Source organism: Pseudorasbora parva, chromosome 2 (genome assembly GCF_024679245.1).
Source record: "Pseudorasbora parva isolate DD20220531a chromosome 2, ASM2467924v1, whole genome shotgun sequence".
In the NCBI taxonomy this organism is placed as follows: domain Eukaryota; kingdom Metazoa; phylum Chordata; class Actinopteri; order Cypriniformes; family Gobionidae; genus Pseudorasbora; species Pseudorasbora parva.
This window is the reverse complement of record NC_090173.1, coordinates 46,353,352-46,371,875: the sequence shown is the minus strand read 5'-3', so window position 1 is coordinate 46,371,875 and position 18,524 is coordinate 46,353,352. Positions and strand designations below refer to the sequence as shown.

Below are 18,524 nucleotides of genomic sequence, written 5' to 3'. Positions count from 1 at the left end.
TGCTACGCCTGTCAAGCTTTCGTGCCTGGCACATCTATTACAGTATGTATGCGCCGGTGTCAGACATTTTTGGCAAACAGGTGAAATATCTGAGAGAACAAGAAAAAAGGGACTGCAGTATGCATTCGCAGGATATATCTGTGACATACTATGCAACCGATTAAAGAATAACTGAATTAAAATTGCAATCAGCTGTGCCCCATATGTAACTTATGTTCCCACAGCAGGGTAAGTGAAATTAGAAAAGAATCAAATAATTATAAATCTAACAAACATACTACGATACAAAACTAATAAATAAACCTAAGACAGTCCTTTTTATAGTCTATATACTGCATCATGTGTAATAATTAGCATCAATCAAAAACCAAATGTATTTTCAGTTCTTTGAAGCAAACATAGGTGTTTTTGTTAATCCTGTAGACATTTAATGTTAGTTGTGAATGGGGCCTCACACACTGTTTGAGTCACGCCTGTCATTTCTTACCTTGAGTTTTACGTTTGGGGATCGAAAGAAAATACACCCTCCGTCCAAACTTTTAGGATAGGTATAAGATTTGCACAATCCATACGTATAAGTTCGCATCGGCATGTTTCCCTCACTCGAAAGCTTGACAGACCTTCCGCGCCTAGTTACGGTTACTAAGCCACAATTGGCCTGTGGTGGTTTTCGGGCGTGGCTTAGCGAAGGGTCAATTGCAGCAAACTCAAGAAATCCCATCTGCACCCTGACATAAATTAAAATGCCGTTTAAACCAGACTGATACTCACGATGAGAGCTTTTTGGTGAGAGCCCGGTGACTCCAGCCGCTGTTAGAAGGAGAAGTGTCATGAGGAGACTCCAGCTGTCTAGAAAGTTCATAGCTGAGGAAATAGACACAACAAGCACAATTAAAATGAAAAGGAAGTAATGTCATGAAAGAAATCAGGGGGAAAACTGATTGTTGAAACTGGCTCTAAAATGTGACTCTCTCCTTTCATCTCTAGTCTCTTTCCAGTTGCAGACAGAACACGTCCGAGGCTTTTCCCTCGTCTTCCTGATTCCTCCACCATGTCTAGTTCGTCCTCCATATCTTTAAAGGGTTAGTTTACCCAAAAATGAAATTGATGTCATTAATGACTCACCCTAATGTCATTTCACTCCACGTTTGGATCGCCAACGTCATGTGATTTCAACAGTTTGGCAGTTTGATACGTGATCCAAACTGCTGAAATCACGAGACATTGGTGATCCAAATCATTGATCGATTCACTGATTCATAGCCGTTTGACTCTTTATTTGAGGTTTGAAAACAAACGCGGAAGAGAAGACAATACTGAATAAAGTCGCAGTTTTTGTTATTTTTGGACCAAAATGTATTTTGGATGCTTCAAGAGATTCTAGTTAACCAACTGATGTGACATATGGACTACTCTGATCATGTTTTTATTCCCTTTCTGGACATGGACAGTACAGTGGGCATAGTCTGCATATGCTCTGGGACTAAAATATAAAATATCTTAAACTGTGTCCTGAAGATGAACGGAGGTCTTACGGGTGTGGGACAACATTAGGGTGTGTCATTAATGACATAAATTTCATTTTTGGGTGAACTAACCCTTTAAAGTTACAAAAGGGTCTTTGTCAAACTTTAGGCTGTAAAACACTTGGATACACTTGGATGTATTTTATTGGTAACACTTTACAATTACCTTAGTTAACAACTTTAGTTAACATAAACTAAAAATGAACTGCACTTCTACAGCATTTATTAACATTTACATTTAATCATTTAGCAGACGCTTTTATCCAAAGCGACTTAAAAAAAAGGGGAGAGCAATGGAAGCAACGAAACAAACAAGGCCAACAACCTGTAAGAGCTGTAAGAAATCTCAATTAATTAGCACAGTACACAAGTTTTTTTTTAGTTTTTTTTTTATAGCCATCTACAATAATATTAATCTTACTTAATGTTATTTATAACATTTACTAATACATATTAAAATCAAATTTTGTATTTGTTAACATTATTTAATGCACTGTAAACTAAAATGAACAAACAAGCTTGACTATTATTAAATAACATTCGTTGATCACGCCTCTTGTGCTCTGATTGGTTGAAGGACTATCTGATTGCGTACAGAGTTATTCAAATAATGCTCATTTATCAAGCCTCTAGTGCAATAGAAAATACAGAGCAGACTCCCCAGACCAATTTTCAATTTGAAATTGAGTTTGGTCTGGTGATTGCCAGACAACAAAAAAAATACTTTAACAAATGTATTGCTCATTGCTATTCATGTTAGTTCAGGTTAGTTAATACATTAACTAATGTTAACAAATTAGCCCTTATTGTAAATTGTTGCCTTTATTTTATTTTATTACTTAAATTAAAAAATAATTTGTGTTTTTATATTATTTATATATTATTATATGGGTACAACACAATTATCACAGTTGTTTATCAATTGTCTGTTGTTTTCATTTTTGCTTTCAAAAAAAAAAAAAAAAAAAAAAAAAAAAAAAAAAAAATTCGACATTGAGATTAATATTAATTTTATATAAATCTATCATGAATCAGTTCAGAGGATTCAGGTGTTGGAGTCTCACCTCTCTTGATCCAAAAGCAGTTTCTGACTCTGCAGCCAGGCGGCGATCTGAGGATGACGGGGTAAAACATACTGAGAACACGAGGCCTGCATCTGACGGATCTGCCTTAAAATCTCAAACTCCTGGAAAACAGTGGGAGTGATTCCCAAGAAATGAGGGGCAAAGAACCAAAATACTGAGCAGGAGATTAAAAAGAAGCTGAGGGAAGAAAGCCAAAGACTGTTACCATGACTGTTATGTAACACCCCACACAAATAATAAGTCATGAGATTAATATCAGTCTGCCTTCAGAAGAAGAGTGCTCGTTAAACATAAAACTCTGTCTCTACAGCGCCAGCGTCAAACCAAAGCTTTAAAGAGGTCTTCATGTCTATTCAGAATGGGCTCTGCTGGGCCATTACCAAATCTAGAACAACAAGATCTGGACAAAGACTACTTTGGATACATTTAATTAGACAGTTGAGAAGATAAACAAACAGAAAGACTCACCCGTCTCCTCTTTTCAAAATTAATGAGGCCACCCTGTTGATAATAAAGTACGTGCAGATATAAATCAAATGTAAACATTATGACAACTCTGCATGTGAAACCAAATGAAAAACTGATCAGGAAAAAAAGAGGATTGCTAGGTGTCTCCTAAGGGGTTTTAAATGGTTGCAATGTGGTTGTTAGGGTGTTCAGGTTGCTCATTTAAGCATTGATAGGTTTTTGTGCATAATTTTTGTGCATATTGTAATGCAGCTACTATGATGTTCTTAGTGGTTTTAAGCACAGTTATTCAAGTTAGTTGCTAGTGGATTTTGTCAAATTCTCTACTAGGGTATTCTGATTGTTGCCAGGGCATTGCTAGGTTGTTGCTAAGGTGTTCCGGATGGTCACTAGGACCTCCCTAAGTGCCTGCAAGGTATAGTTACAAGGCGCTGTGTGATTTTAGCACAAAATGATGTGGTTACTATAATGAGTGTTTTAGCTCATTCTTTGCTAGGGTATTCTGGGTTGTTAGGTTGTTGCTATAGTTTTGCTACAGTGTTCTGGATGGTCATTAGAGCATTTCTAAATGGCTGCAAGGTACTAGCTTAGGTTCTGCTGTGTGAACACCTGTGTGATTTTAGCACACAGTTATGCGGCTGCTAGAGTGTTCTGAGTGTTTTTAACATTCTTTGCTGGAGTTTTATGAGTGTTGCTAGGGTGTTACTAGGGTGCTGCTAGGTGATTGCTTGGGTCTTCTGGTTAATCACTAGAACATTTCTGACTGATGCAATGTAGTCACTAGGGTGTTTGTGTGATTTTGTTGCATGATTAGGTGGCTGCTAGGGTATTCTGAGTGTTGCTAGGCCGTTGCTAGTTTTTGCTATGGTGCTGCTAGGGTATTCTGGGTGGTCACTAGGATGTTTCTGAGTGGCTGCAAGGTTGTGGCTAGGGTGTTCTGTGTGATTTTGGTGCACAATTATGTGACTGCTAGCATAGGGTCTTCTGATGTTTTTTGCCTACACTCTGCTAGGTTGTGGTTGCTGGGGTGTTGCTAGATTAACAAAATGTTATAGTATGAGCACCACTAATAAAGGCAAGTACTCGGTCATTCCTAAACAAACATGATTCCAACCTCACCTCCACAGTGTCTGGCAGGGCAGTGTCCAGCATGGTCAGAGCTGTAAGGTATGTACCCAGGTATGGAACTGTTCCTCCAAATGAGATCTGGAAGTAATCACTCTATTAATCACTTGAACAGCATCACTGTAAAACATTGATTATTAAATATAAAAAAGTGTGACATCTGTCATATTTACCATCTGTTTTGTTAGAGGGCATCTTTTGGGTGTTTTTGTGGTATTGTTATCCATGCCATCTTGACTCCCATCCTAAAATATAAAACAACATGTAGTCAAGATAACAAGTGACACTCTAATAATCATAAAGGTACATAGCACATACATATACTGGGTAAAATAGTCAATGACCTAAAGTGCCGCTGAAATATATTTCTAATCAAGATATTTTTACAAGAAATGGCTCATTTTAATCCCACCAGCTTTTGTGATAATGTTTCAGTGAAAAACTAAACTTTCAAAAAGTATTCTAATATTCACAGCTTGGTAAAGCCCATTGAGTCAATTTTTGCAAAGACATAAGTGTTGTCGCCTTGTCATATGAGCTTCCCCTGTGACTAATATTGGATCAATTAGGTCTCAAGTGTGTATAAAAAGAACCCCAGTACGCTAGACCTTCACATCAACTGCAACTAGACCTCTGCAAACATGCCTAAGATTCACCCTGAGACTAAAGTTTTGATTATCAAGAGGCTGAAGACCAGATCCACTGCTGATGTGGCAGACACCTTCAATGTGTCTCAGCGTCAAGTACAGAGGATAAAAAAAAAAAGATTTGAAGAGACTGGAGACGTTTTTGACAAGCCCAGGTCAGGCAGACCCCACAAGACAACTGCTCGAAAGGACCGTTTGTTGGCTCGAAAATCCAGGGCCAGCCCATTTTCCACTGCAGCAGAGCTCAGAACTTTCAGCAGAGCTGAAAAACCGTGTGGCATTTGCCAAGGCCCACAGCCTGCTAAAAGGATGGACGCAGGAAAAGTGGCAGAAGGTGGATTTTCATATTAATCTTCTGTTGAATTACACCACAGTTGCCGCAAATATTGCAGGAGACCTACTGGAGCCAGAATGGATCCGAGATTCACCCAGAAAACAGTGAAGTTTGGTGGCGGATAAATCATGGTCTGGGGTTACATCCAGTATGGGGGTGTGCGAGAGATCTGCAGGGTAGAAGGCAACATCAATAGTCTAAAATACCAAGAAATCTTAGCTACCTCTTATATTCCCAACCATAAAAGAGGCCACATTCTGCAGCAGGACGGTGCTCCATCGCATACTTTCATCTCCACATCAAAGTTCCTCAAGGTGAAGAAGATCAAGATGCTCCAGGATTGGCCAGCCCAGTCACCGGACATGAACATCATTGAGCATATGTGGGGTAGGATGAAAGAGGACGCATGGAAGACGAAACCAAAGAATATTGATGAACTCTGGGAGGCATGCAAGACTGCTTTCTTAGCTATTCCTGATGACTTCATCAATAAATTGTATGAATCCTTGCCAAACCGCATGGATTCAGTCCTTCAAGCTCATGGAAGTCATACAAGATATTAAATCTGGATCTCACAGCGCCACAACTTGAATTGCTGACATATTTTTGTATTTGCAGTAAATTTGTTACATTTCTGTATAGGCGACAAAACTTTTGTCTTGCCAAAATTTGACCTTTCTGTCTGGATTAAATGATAAATATTTCTTCTGTGAAAATTATTTATTTCAGTGCATTAAACATCATTTGGGAGGGTTTTAGCTTTTCATATGAGCTATTTCTAACACCAATGAATTAATTAAAAGTCAGGTTAATATCAGGAATTTCTACAAAATAGATAAGCGACAAGACTTTTGTCAGGGACTGTAGATTGCACTACCGTTCTAAAATTTCAGCCAAGTAAGATTGTTTTTTGTTTTTCATTCAGCAGGGATGCACTCAATTGATCAAAAGTGTCAGTGCTTTAGCAAATGGCAATTCAGTCCTTGGCAGAATATGTTTGTAAATATGTTCTGAAGATTCTCATTCTGATAAAATCTTGTGGATAAATACACATCCAAGATTAAACTGAGCCCCTGGTTTTCTCCTTCATCAGAAGTGAAATAATACACAGAGATCATTGCTCTTACAATCCCAGCACACAGAGAAGACAGTTTAGACAAACAACACGTGTCTCAGTTTATAATATCATAAGTGGAATAAGAGAGAAAAGAACTCCAAAGATGAGATCAAACGTGTTCCACTTGAAATGACAAAGAACACTAAATAAACTTCACATCTTGCTAGATCAAGTGACTTAAAATCCAGATAAAAAAAAAAAAAACAATTCTAGGTTGATTTAAAGAATTTTCATTATTAAAAAAACATCAACACTAACAATATCTTCAACAGAAAATATTTTACAGTGTTTTTATTGTCGATTAAACTTGTTTTGGTAATTGAAATAATTGAAAAATAAATATATATATTCATGACTTACATCCACAAAGATTTCTCGGCTGGTAAGAACACAGTTCTCATCAGGAAACGTTTTGCACAGGTTTTCAAAGACAGACACAGCCTCTCTGGAAATACAGAAACAGAGATTTACAATGAAATATGGCTTAACCATAATTTTCCACCAATGTCTCAGGCTTTTCTACAAAGTACTTGCTGGTAGACATATAGACAACAAAACCAGCTGTGTGAGACTATATAGTGACCATAAAACATTTGTAGGGCGTATCTGCACCTGCTCACAGCAGACCAGGTCTTCCTTAGTCTGTAGATAGGGTTGGACTGAAGGGCAGATAAAATGGCCTTAAGAGAAGAGAAGTTCTTCAGGTCTCTGCACCCCTGCGTGAAAAGAAACAAGTCTTTCTTTAATATTTTTTTTTTATATGATCTTTGCAGAAGTCTTAAAGTACCCCTATTATACTATTTTAAAAGTTTCTACTTTTATTTTAGCGGTCTCCTACAATAGATTTGCATGCACCCAAGGTTAAAAAATGCTTTCATTTTCTCATAATATATATTGCAGCATCACCTCTTTTCTCACAGTGTCTAGAATGGTTTGATAAAGGATTCAATCTAAACCCCTCCTTTCCAAAAATCTATTCTGCTCTATAAAATATTTATATAACAGGGGCACTTTAAAAAGAAACTAAATAATCCTACATGGATAGCACGAGAATGACTTTAAAACACTGAAGAACATTGGATCCTCCATCCATCTGTGAAAAGGGCTTACCTGTGCAACCTGAACCCATTTTTCTATGACTTTGGCTCTTTGTGTGGTTGCAGAGCATGAGTTAGAAGACGAGGGATGAAGCAGAGAAGTGATGACCCAGTTGGTGACTGCATTGAACTGGGTGATGGTGGGCCAAATAGTGGGTGAGAGGTTTTCCTTCTTGTCTCGTTGAGACCACACACAGCCCAGACATTGAAAAGGGACCACCTTCATGAACAAGTCCTACAGAACAGGAACACCAACATTACAAGATGACTGTCTACACGACCATATGAAAGCAAGCAATGAAACACAGGCACTCACAGTATCCATACGGGTAAGCTGTTCTGCAACATCTGTGATGGAGAAATCCATGAAATCTGCAAGGTTATCTGACTCATCCTCTTTCGCCTCCCTATTCAAGGCTGGTTCTTCCATATGATCAACTGGACAATCTGTCACAACATCTAGAGGTGCAAAAGATAGAAAAGGTTAAATTGAAGTTGACTTCACTTATCCAAGAGGCTAAATGTTACATGTTAATACACCCTTTTTTAGCCTACAACGATAAATAAAAGCTTAAAATTACAGTGGGGCAAAAAAGTATTTAGTCAGCCACAAATTGTGTTCTCCCACTTAAAAAGATAAGAGGCCTTCACCATAGCTACACTTCAAACATTAGAGACAGAATGAGAAAAAAAACACAGAAAATCATATCTGATTTTCATCTGATTTTTAAAGAATTTATTTTCAAATGATGGTGAAAATTAAGTATTTGGTCAATAACAAAAGTTAATCTCAATACTTTGTTATATACCCTTTGTTGGCAATGACAGAGGTCAAACGTTGACTGTAAGTCGCCACAAGGTTTATACACACTGTTGCTGGTAATTTGGCCCATTCCTTCATGCAGATCTCCTCTTTAGAGAAGTGATGTTTGGGGGCTGTCCCTGGTCAACACGAATTTTCAACTCTCTCCAAAGATGTTCTATGGGGTTGAGATCTGGAGACTGGCTAGGCCACCTCAGGGCCTTGAAATGCTTCTCATGAAGCCACTACTTTGTTGCCCAGGCAGTGTGTTTGAGATCATTGTCATGCTGAAAGACCCAGCCACGTTTTATCTTCAATGCCCTTGGAAGGAGGTTTTTACTCTAAATCTCATGATACATGGCCACATTCATTCTTTCCTTTACACGGATAAGTTGCCCTGTTCCTTTTGCAGAAAAACATACCCAAAGCATGATTTTCCACCTCAATGTGTCACAGTAGATATGCTGCAACTCAGCATTATTTACCCTTCAAACATGACAAGTTGAGTTTTTACCAAAATGTTATATTTTGGTTTCATCTGACCATATGACATTCTCCTAATTCTCTTCTGGATCATACAAATGCTCTCTAGCAAACTTCAGACGGGCCTGGGCACAGGAGCCCCTTAAAGATGAAATTACAGGTCTGTGAGAGCCAGAAATCTTGCTTTTTTGTAGGTGACCAATTTAATTCCCTTCATAATTTGCAAATAAATTCTTTAAAAATCTAACAATGTGATTTTCTGGATTACTTTTCTCATTCTGTCTCTCATAGTTGAAGTGTACCTATGATAAAAATTATAGGCCTGTCTCATCTTTTTAAGTGAAAGAACTTGCACAATTGGTGGCTGACTAAATACGTTTTTGCTCCACTGTATGTGCACAACAACAAAATATAATCCAACAAAGACCTTCAGCCTGGAATTTCTTCAGGAGCGCTTCATAGCGTTTAGCCAGGGGGAAGAGAGTGGGGCGTCCTCTCAGCTGTAAGCACATGAGACGCAGGGAAGAGTGCATGGGAGGCTCCCTGAAATCATCACTGTATTCGTCCAACCACAGCTGAAGCAAAGCCCACAATGAGCTTTGAGGGAATTAGGAAATAGGGTAAAACAAATTAAATATTGAAGCTGTATTTTGAAAATTGTATGACAGAAACTCAATGAAATGAACAGACATGTTCAAAGTTTAATTAAATCCACACTTCAGCTGAATAATGGCACTATTGTGTTTTTTAGAGCTGCTTTAGAGTGTAATTTCAAAAATAATTTGCTACCTCCATCTGCTATTGGTTGGATAAAAAACATCTCCGTAGAGAGAAATGTTTTGATCAAGGTCTACTATACATAAAAAAGTATGTCAAACATCTTATTGTCAGCATATATTTTTACCTGTCAGGGTAATTGGTGCTGTCAAGCGCAGATGCAAAATTGTCCCTATTAGAAAAGATGAAAAGGTTACAAATGCTATACATATATTGTCTTGTGATGAAACCTTATTGACAAAACAGTATTATAATAGACATTAGCTATAAAAGACACACCATTTCATTTTACACATTCAAGAATGACTGACGCAAAACTGCATATAGCCTTTCCTTATTAGTATGGTTTTACAGTTAAAAAAATACCTAAATATCCTTACAAAAAAGAGGTTGCATTTACTACAGAAGCAAAACTGCATAAGATTAAGACTTGTTTTCAGAAAATTATATTTAGATTAAAGAGTTTGTTGACACGCATTATGCTGGTTTAATAAAGTACCTTGGCTGGTAACTTCGTTTTAAAAACTCTGGAGGGGAATAAGGGTAAAAGTAATGCCTTTAGATGCAAGATTCAACCCAGTGTGAAATATATCATTAAAAAGTGCCTAATTAATATATGCAAGGTTTCTCATAAAGAAGGATATTAAATTACCCCATCCCCATGCAGAGACTAGTAGTAATTTTTGAGTTTGAGGAAACGCACTATATGAATTAATGACGTAAAGAAACAACAGACTGCCAAATACACCCGGTCAAACACATATTTCCATATGCATATCTAAACTCACACCTGTGGAAGAGCATCTCGATGAGCTTGTTGGAGCTGGTAAAGGTGCGATACGTGGAGAGCAATATCCTGCTGTAGTCTTGCTCCTGACAGCAGGGGTCCAGAAGGTGAGAGACCAGCCTATCCAGCGTGGCCGCTTTTAACCTGCGCACTTTACATGTGCGGTACTGAACGAAAGCCTCCGTGGGCTCGGCTGACTGCTGGACCGGCTCTCTGCGCAGGGTTATCCCAAACACCGCCCCGTCTTCATGCTCCTCACCCCACTCCTGAACAGGCTCCTTCACCAACGATACAGAAGACATTATTAATAATCCTTGTATTATTCACACACACACACACACACACACACGTACACACACGCGGACACACGCGGACACACGCACACACGCACAGTTCACAACCTAAAATATACACAATTCAAATGTTTAGGGGTTGATAAGAATTATAAAATGCTTTTGAAATAATAATAATAATAATAATAATAATAATAATAATAATAATAATATCGTGCAATAATAATAGGCTAATAATATCGTAAAATATTAATATCCAAAATAATCAAATGTTTTCTTATGTAATTTATTCCTGTGATCATAGCTGAATTTTCATCATCATACTCCAGTCTTCAGCGTCTTCAGTCTCACATCATCGTTCAGAAAATGCAGCTTTAAATTTTTGGAAACCACAATACTTTTTTCACGGATTATTTGATGAATATAAAGTTCAAAAGAACAATATTTATTTAAATATAAATATTTTGAAACATGATATACTGTCACTTTTGATTATTTTAATACATCCTTTCTGAATGCAAGTATTAATTTCTTTCTTTTTTTTTATCTTACTGACCCCAAACTTTAGAACAGTGTACACTCCCTTATAAATTCATATACATATAAAAATGTAATATTATAAATGTCAAGTCAAGTAAAGAAACTATAACAGCAACTAAATGGGTGAGCCATATTCTAAATCAAATACTATGCACCCTTTTCACCAAAAACCCTACCCATAATGCACTGTTTGTAAAACAACACTGTGACTGACCTGTCAGCTAAAAGCAGCATGGATTTGCAAACCACAGATATGAGGACAAAGAGTCATTATTACAAGCTTCATTTGGCTGACTAGAAGCTGATGTCACTATAACATTAGGGCAAGTCCACACCAGCACACCTGAGAAATTTTGAGTCAGGATTACTTCTCTTGCTGAGTATAGGTTGTGTGTTGACTGTAAACTACTATTAGAAGCAGGTATGACACTAAGACTATCCATTACAGCCCATTATTGACGAGTTAAAAGGATAAACAAGAGGAGAGCAGCAGATGTGAAAACACAAGCAAGCAAAACAAGAGACTACTGTTCAAATCCAAAGCTTCAGGTGGATGAATCGTGCTTAAAGTGAGAAAAAAACTAAAGAAAAGCATGCTTCTCTGCAGTTGCTAGGGTGTTTCTGGGTGGTTGTTATGTGAAGAGTGTATGAAAATGCATAAGTGTGATGATATGTTACGGGTTGCCAGGGTGTTGCTATGCAGTTTATGTGTGTTTGATATGTGAAGAATGTATGGAAATGCACCAGCTTGATGCTATTGTGTTGCAGGATGCCAAAGTGTTGCTATGCAGTTGCTAGGGCGTTTAATGTGAAGGGTGTGTGAAAATGCATAAGTATAATGATATTATGTAACAGATTGCCGGGGTGTTGCTATGCCGTTTCTGTGTGTTTGATATGTGAAGAGTGTATGAAAATCCAAAAGCATGATGCTTCTGTGTTGCAGGTTGCCAGGGTGTTGCTATACAGTTGCTATGTAAAGAGTGTATGAAAATCCAAAAGCATGATGCTTCTGTGTTGCAGGTTGCCAGGGTGTTGCTATGCAGTTGCTATGTAAAGAGTGTATGAAAATCCAAAAGCATGATGCTTCTGTGTTGCAGGTTGCCAGGGTGTTGCTATACAGTTGCTATGTAAAGAGTGTATGAAAATGCAAAACCATGATGCTTCTGTGTTGCGGTTTGCCAGAGTGTTGCTATGCATTTTCTGGGTGGTTGCTGTGTGAAGAACGTGTGGAAATGCGCATGCATGATGTTACTGTGTTGAGGGTTGCCAGGTTGTTGCTATGCAGTTGCTAGGGCATTTCTGGGTGGTTACAATGTGAAGAATGAATGAAAATGCACAAGCATGATGCTGTTGTGTTGATGTTACCAGGGTGTTGCTATGCAGTTTCTGAGTGGTTGATATGCTAAGAGTGTATGATAATGCACAAGCATGATGCTTCTGCGTAGCAGGTTGCCAGGGTGTTGCTATGCGGTTACTATGTCAAAAGTGTATGAAAATGCACAAGCATGATGCTTTTGTATTGCAGGTTGCAAGGGTGTTGCTATGTATTTTCTGGGTAGTTGATATGTGAAGAGTGTATGAACATGCACAAGCATGATTATGTTGCGGGTTGTCAGAGTGTTGCTATGCATTTGCTAGGGCGTTTATGCATGGTTGCTATGTAAAGTGTGTATGAAAAATTCTCCAGCATGATGCTATTGTCGTCGGTTGCCAGGGTGTTGCTATGGAGTTCTACGATGGTCACTAGGGTGTTCTGGATGGTCAGGAAAGTTCAAACTCTTGTTTTAGAGCAGTGGCTTTTTGCCCCAGCAATCACTAATAACTACAGCTATTGTAATTTATAATATCCATTTCTAAATATAACATGAGTCTGTCCTGATTAATAAGCAAAATTAAGTGTCTTTTGATTTATTCCAGTTAACAAACAACACAGGTAATGAAAACCTGTCCATAGCTCACAGGCAGAGCACTTCAGTTCAAAGGACATGCACCTGGGACAAAAAAACATATCATTATATATTCAGAACATATCATTAAAGCTGCATAATAAGACATGCACTATGATACGGTTTCTGAAAATCTATACATGCTTACATTTTTAAACCTTTTTAAGCCATTTTTAAAATCGTGTCCTACTTCAATCCCATTCTGGTTGCTCTTTCAGCTTTAGATCTCATCTAAACTACACATTAGTAGTTACTGAGACACATTCATAACATTTTTTACTTGATCACACCAGGTCATGGCCATTTTCCATCTGATAGAAGGAAACACGAGATACATTGGCTATTATTCAATGACAAGGAAATAGGTTACATCTCATTTCTGGACATGAATCACTATTTTTTCATATTACGCCCAACAAACACTCAGTTTCATATTTCTGCTGTCAGTAGCACATAAGCATATTTCCCCCCAAATAAAACAAGCTATTCAACAAAAGCTGCCCTGGAAGTGCTGCTGACTAGGTCATTTACTTTGGCTTAATGTCTGTTGCCAACATTCACCGGCCCAAATCTCACAGCAGACAAAACACAGGCACATGACACACAAACTGGTGGCTGTTGTAGATTAGTTGGTTCAGAAGGTACATCATAAGCTAATTATTTAGCACAATAAGACAAATGTGATAGAAATAAAATGGAAAACTTAAGTATATACTCTATAAAAATAAATAGATGCTGACTTTTATTTTTAAAGTATAATCAGTTTTGCTGTACAATTAATTTAGATTTAAATGATATAATATTAAACTGACCTAAATGAACAAGCTTAATCTCGCACAACTTAAAAAATTAAGTTGCAATTGGATAAATTATTTTTAGGAGTCAAAGTAAATGAGAAAAAAAAAACTTTTTTTACATAAATTAATCATAAATTTACTTAATCATATTTATGTTTTTTTATTTTATGTAGGCCTACTGCATATTTCTGTGGACATATGCTTCCTTATTATTTTTATTTACCTATATGAAACATTTATGCATTTAAATTGTACTATGGTCTAAATAAATAAATAGCTGTTTTGCCAGACATGGTAATGAATTAATTGCAAAATAATAACTTGGATTTACAGCATTACAAAAATATAAAATTACAAAAATGATTTAGTTTTGAACAGATATTTCAAACCCAATGCACATTTGATATAAACTAATATATAGCCATCGTGACAACTTGCCCCGTTCTCTCCTATTGTATTTCTATGATTCATGACCATTTATTTTAACCCAGTAACATCCAGCCCCTCTCTCTCTTTCTGACCCACATTGAATGGCCTCGTCTGTCAGCACTGATGTATATCTGTCAGGTGCTGGGACAGCACATTTTCTGAACACGATCTGTTACTCTATTTAGAGAGCATTCTGGGCACAGCAACACATTACATTCAACTCACACAACTCGAATCATAACACAGTTTCATTATGTACGACTGTAAACTAGGCTACTTTTCATTTAACACAGACTTCAGAAATAAATAATTCATCACCTTACCATTGTCAACTCCCATTTTCCCATTTCTACGAGGATGCTTTTACGATAGAATCCTTTCCATCCTTATGAATAACCATTCAAGTTTATCTATTAAAAAACACACTATAGAGAACAGAATTCGCTAAGAAATTAAAGAGTTGCATTGGACGCTTAATATAGCATCTTGCAGCTGCATATACATTTTTTTGTGTTTTGTTTTTAATAATAAGCGATGATCATAGATATTTAAAAAAAAACGACTATTAGCTTATATTCCCCTCTAACTTCAGAAACGCCTATCTAAAATTCATATCATGGTAAAACATCCTTCCTTTGAGCCAGACTGATCGCACTGCTGTGTGTCGTTTCACCTGCGCTCGCTCATAAGGGCATCAAGTGGGAGGTGTTAAAGAAGGAAGTCTACACTGTAAGCGACGCCACAAAACTAGAACGCCATTATATTAAACACTGATGCCTTTAAATTGATTTTCGAAATAATTCGAAGTCGAATCAAAATAGTTTGTTTTTTACTGAAAGTTTCGAGTCGCATCTGTTGATCTTCCTTCCTCGTGACACTTTGGTGCCGTTAACTCACAGACACAGTAAACTCTCTTAAATATGTTTTAGAGAAAACACGACGGTTATATTTGTGGTATGTAAATATGTAAAATGAATTTATATGAATAACCTTTACTTTGAAATACGTTTTGTCAGCCTTCAGTCTGATAGTGATCTTAAAGCAAAAGAAGCTATAATAAATAATAAGTTGTTTTTATTTTTATGAATCTAGAGCTATTTCATTATGACCTGAACAAAACCTATCCTCATAAAAAGGTCAATGACTTAAAAAAAAAAAATAAGCTAAATAAATGAATATCACTATTTATGCCATTTTATCAATAATAATTGGCATTTCCTATTGGCATATTTTGGTAATGGGAAAAAACATGATTTGTGTGACATGGTTACTATATATATATATATATATATATATATATATACACATACATACATATATATATATATATATAGTGAGATGTTCATAACACTTTGATTTGTAGGCTACTCTGTGTCAACTATTATAAAGGCTCTGACAGTCAGTCTTATATTTGAATTACTTCCTCCATCCTCATAAACTACAGGGCTCGAGATCAGAATGAACCGCCCTAGGGTAGAGCTCTTCTGGTTGGTGCACAGCGTGATTTGTGTGACGTGGTTACTGTCGTCAATGCTGAGCATCTGATCCAACTGCTGCTTTCCAATTATTATTTTTCACTCTGGTAGAGACGTGTGTGCTTCATTAAAACAGGTGTCACTCTCCAAACTCAAATTATATTGTATCTCAGAAGTAAGAAGGTAAATTAGGTGAGAATATAGGCTAGTAATTAGGACATGTGAAATTGATAGCTAGTTAGAAGCTAAGGCCAGAAAACCTGATGATGTCAATTTTCGCTGCGCACACATAACACCTATATTCTGTTAATAAACAATAACTTGAAATCTGAGCTGTGGACTGAACTTTAAAAGTGTATGAGCTATATAAAACTGAAACCAGTCCCTGGAGATGTGGGTATCATGGAGAAGCACACACACACGTCACTATGGGAGCGGAGCGGTGCTTCTGTATTGTTGAGGGAAATCAGTCACTTTGAAAACAGTGTAACCTAGGATGATTTTTTAACTCCATGGTTATTTGTAGTGCAACAAAACTTCCTTATGAGAATATGATTTTATAGTTTCCAACTTCCCCAATATGCGACTGTAGCCTACTTAATGGTAAAATATTAGAAACCATTTTCATTTTCTGGTTATATAGATAAGACAGGCCTAATAGCAACTGTAATTTTAAAGTTGGCATGAACTGTAAGTTGCCATAGTTAAGACAAGACGTTTTGACGTTTGAATCATTGACAGGAAAGGATTTTTTGATATTAACAATTAAATTATCATTAGTTAAAGTGGTTATTTTTGATATCAGAAGGAATTACATTTCCACTAGTAAAAATGTTAATTGTTTATATCGGCAATTACATTTGAATGGCAGCCTATGGTGACATTCACTAGTTAAAATGCAATTGCAGATATAAAGAAGTATAGTTTTTACTTGTGGAAATGTAATTCCTGACATCAAAACATGCCATTGTTACAAGTAGAATCAAGTAGAATTACATTTTAATTAACTAAAGTGAAAATTCTTGATATCACAAATTCCTATCCATCTTGCCATGGTCTTTCCATATTTTAAGTCATGTCAGAAAAAAAAAAAAACATTTAAGTTGAACGCCTATAGGCTGGGTAAACCCAGCCCGATCTGCCAGTGATTTGAAATATTCATTGAAATATTTTTTAGTAAAAGACGACGGGGAATTATGTGTCATGACGTGCTACAGGCCGGTTTACTACACCAGTAGAATAAAATTCTGAAATTATGGTTTCTAGTTTTGGTGTGCCACCCCAAGATTTTAAGTGGCCCCATCTGGCCACCCCTATGAAAAATTTCTGGAGGCGCCACTGCAGCAACGTGGAGCTTGATTGGCATTTGCCATTGAACACCAGAATTGGCAGATTCACCACTTGTGCCCTGTGCTGTTCAGGAGACTGTTCAGGAGCTCATTTATGCCCTGTTCCAGATCTGAGAGTAAAATACTCCAGGAGACCATCCATTGTCTCATTAAGAGCATGCACCAACGTTGTCAGGCATGCATACACGCATGTGCGGGCCATACAAACTACGGAGTACCATTTTGAGTTGCTGCAATGAACTTTCAGCAAAATGGACTAGCCTGCTGCATAATTTTCACTTTGATTTTCAGGGAGGCTTTGAAATCAGTTCTCTGTAGGTTGATCATTTTCATATCCATAAAAGGATGTGGCATCCTTTCTTTCATAACATTTAATCATTTGGCAGACGCTTTTATCCAAGGCGACTTACAAAAGAGGAGAGCAATAGAAGCAACGAAACAAACAAGGGCAACAGCCTGTAAGTGCTGTAACAAGTCTCAGTTAAACGAGCACAGTACACAAACAATTTGTTTTCTTTTTTTTAAACAAGCAAACAAACAGAAAATTGAACTGGGTAGTTAAATGTTAGTCTTGATTGGTTAGGTACAGGTGGAAAAGATGTGTCTTAAGATGTTTTTTGAAAAGAGCTACAGACTCGGCTGCTTGAATTGAGATTGGCAGGTCGTTTCATCAGGTGGGAACGGTCCAGGAAAAGGTCCGTGAGAGAGATTTCATGCCTCTTTGGGATGGCACCACGAGGCGTCGTTCATTTGCGGAACGCAATCTTCTGGAGGGTGTGTAAGTCTGAACAAGCGAGTTTAGGTATATTGGAGCAGAGCTGGTGGTTGCTTTGTAGGCGAGAACCAGTGCCTTGTCATAACGCATTACCTAGTCCATATAAGTATAGATATCCAGCATGATATTTTTGAGATTGAGATCTGATGTGTTTTTTAAGTGTTCCTTTAAAAAAATTTTTAGCAGTATATATTTTGAATGAATTGTGGCATTAAAAAAAGAAAGGAAGAGTGTGCTTGGGTAAATTGACCTCAGTTCACCCTGTACACTGTTCAAATGTAACTAAAATGTAAACAAAAATAAAAAATAAAACTTGATTCCAAACCGATAAACAGGTGGTAAATTACAAAATAATGATGAAATCATTTTTCATTATTTTAGAGCCGTTTTTTTCCCTTGTTAAAACAAATACATGTGTTAATTATAGTGAGAAAAGTCCAATTTGCTCCAGTTCACAGCTTCAAAAAAATAATATGCAAAATAAAGCAACTTCTGGAGCCTATATTTGGACAACAGCGTCACCTAGTGGGTAACTAAAAATGAGAACGTCCCATAGGCTATAGCTATTAAAAACTTTGGGTGAGGAGCATTTGATATGGCACCTTAATTCACTTTTTAATGTTTAAGATAAAAAGTATCTATCAATAAGGTCTCATAAACAAGCTTTACTCA

The 18,524-nt window shown here is 37.0% G+C and overlaps 1 protein-coding gene across 2 annotated transcripts in view; it reads right to left on the bottom strand.

Moving 5' to 3' along the window:
• The window catches only part of LOC137054798 (ral guanine nucleotide dissociation stimulator-like 1), a 20,312-nt gene extending 5,420 nt beyond the window's left edge, over window positions 1-14,892 (bottom strand). The window contains exons 1-13 of one of the 2 annotated variants that reach the window (XM_067429035.1): window positions 14,577-14,892; window positions 10,252-10,526; window positions 9,589-9,633; window positions 9,112-9,281; window positions 7,716-7,858; window positions 7,413-7,634; window positions 6,915-7,018; window positions 6,663-6,747; window positions 4,378-4,449; window positions 4,199-4,285; window positions 3,080-3,112; window positions 2,591-2,712; window positions 772-864 (exon numbers count right to left, since the gene is read on the bottom strand). In XM_067429035.1, coding sequence (XP_067285136.1) covers window positions 772-864; window positions 2,591-2,712; window positions 3,080-3,112; window positions 4,199-4,285; window positions 4,378-4,449; window positions 6,663-6,747; window positions 6,915-7,018; window positions 7,413-7,634; window positions 7,716-7,858; window positions 9,112-9,281; window positions 9,589-9,633; window positions 10,252-10,526; window positions 14,577-14,600 — 1,475 coding nt within the window. In that variant the 5' untranslated portion in view covers window positions 14,601-14,892. The remainder of the gene's footprint in view (window positions 1-771; window positions 865-2,590; window positions 2,713-3,079; window positions 3,113-4,198; window positions 4,286-4,377; window positions 4,450-6,662; window positions 6,748-6,914; window positions 7,019-7,412; window positions 7,635-7,715; window positions 7,859-9,111; window positions 9,282-9,588; window positions 9,634-10,251; window positions 10,527-14,576) is intronic. The other variant, XM_067429036.1, reaches the window with a different exon arrangement.
• Between the last annotated feature and the right edge of the window lie 3,632 nt (window positions 14,893-18,524).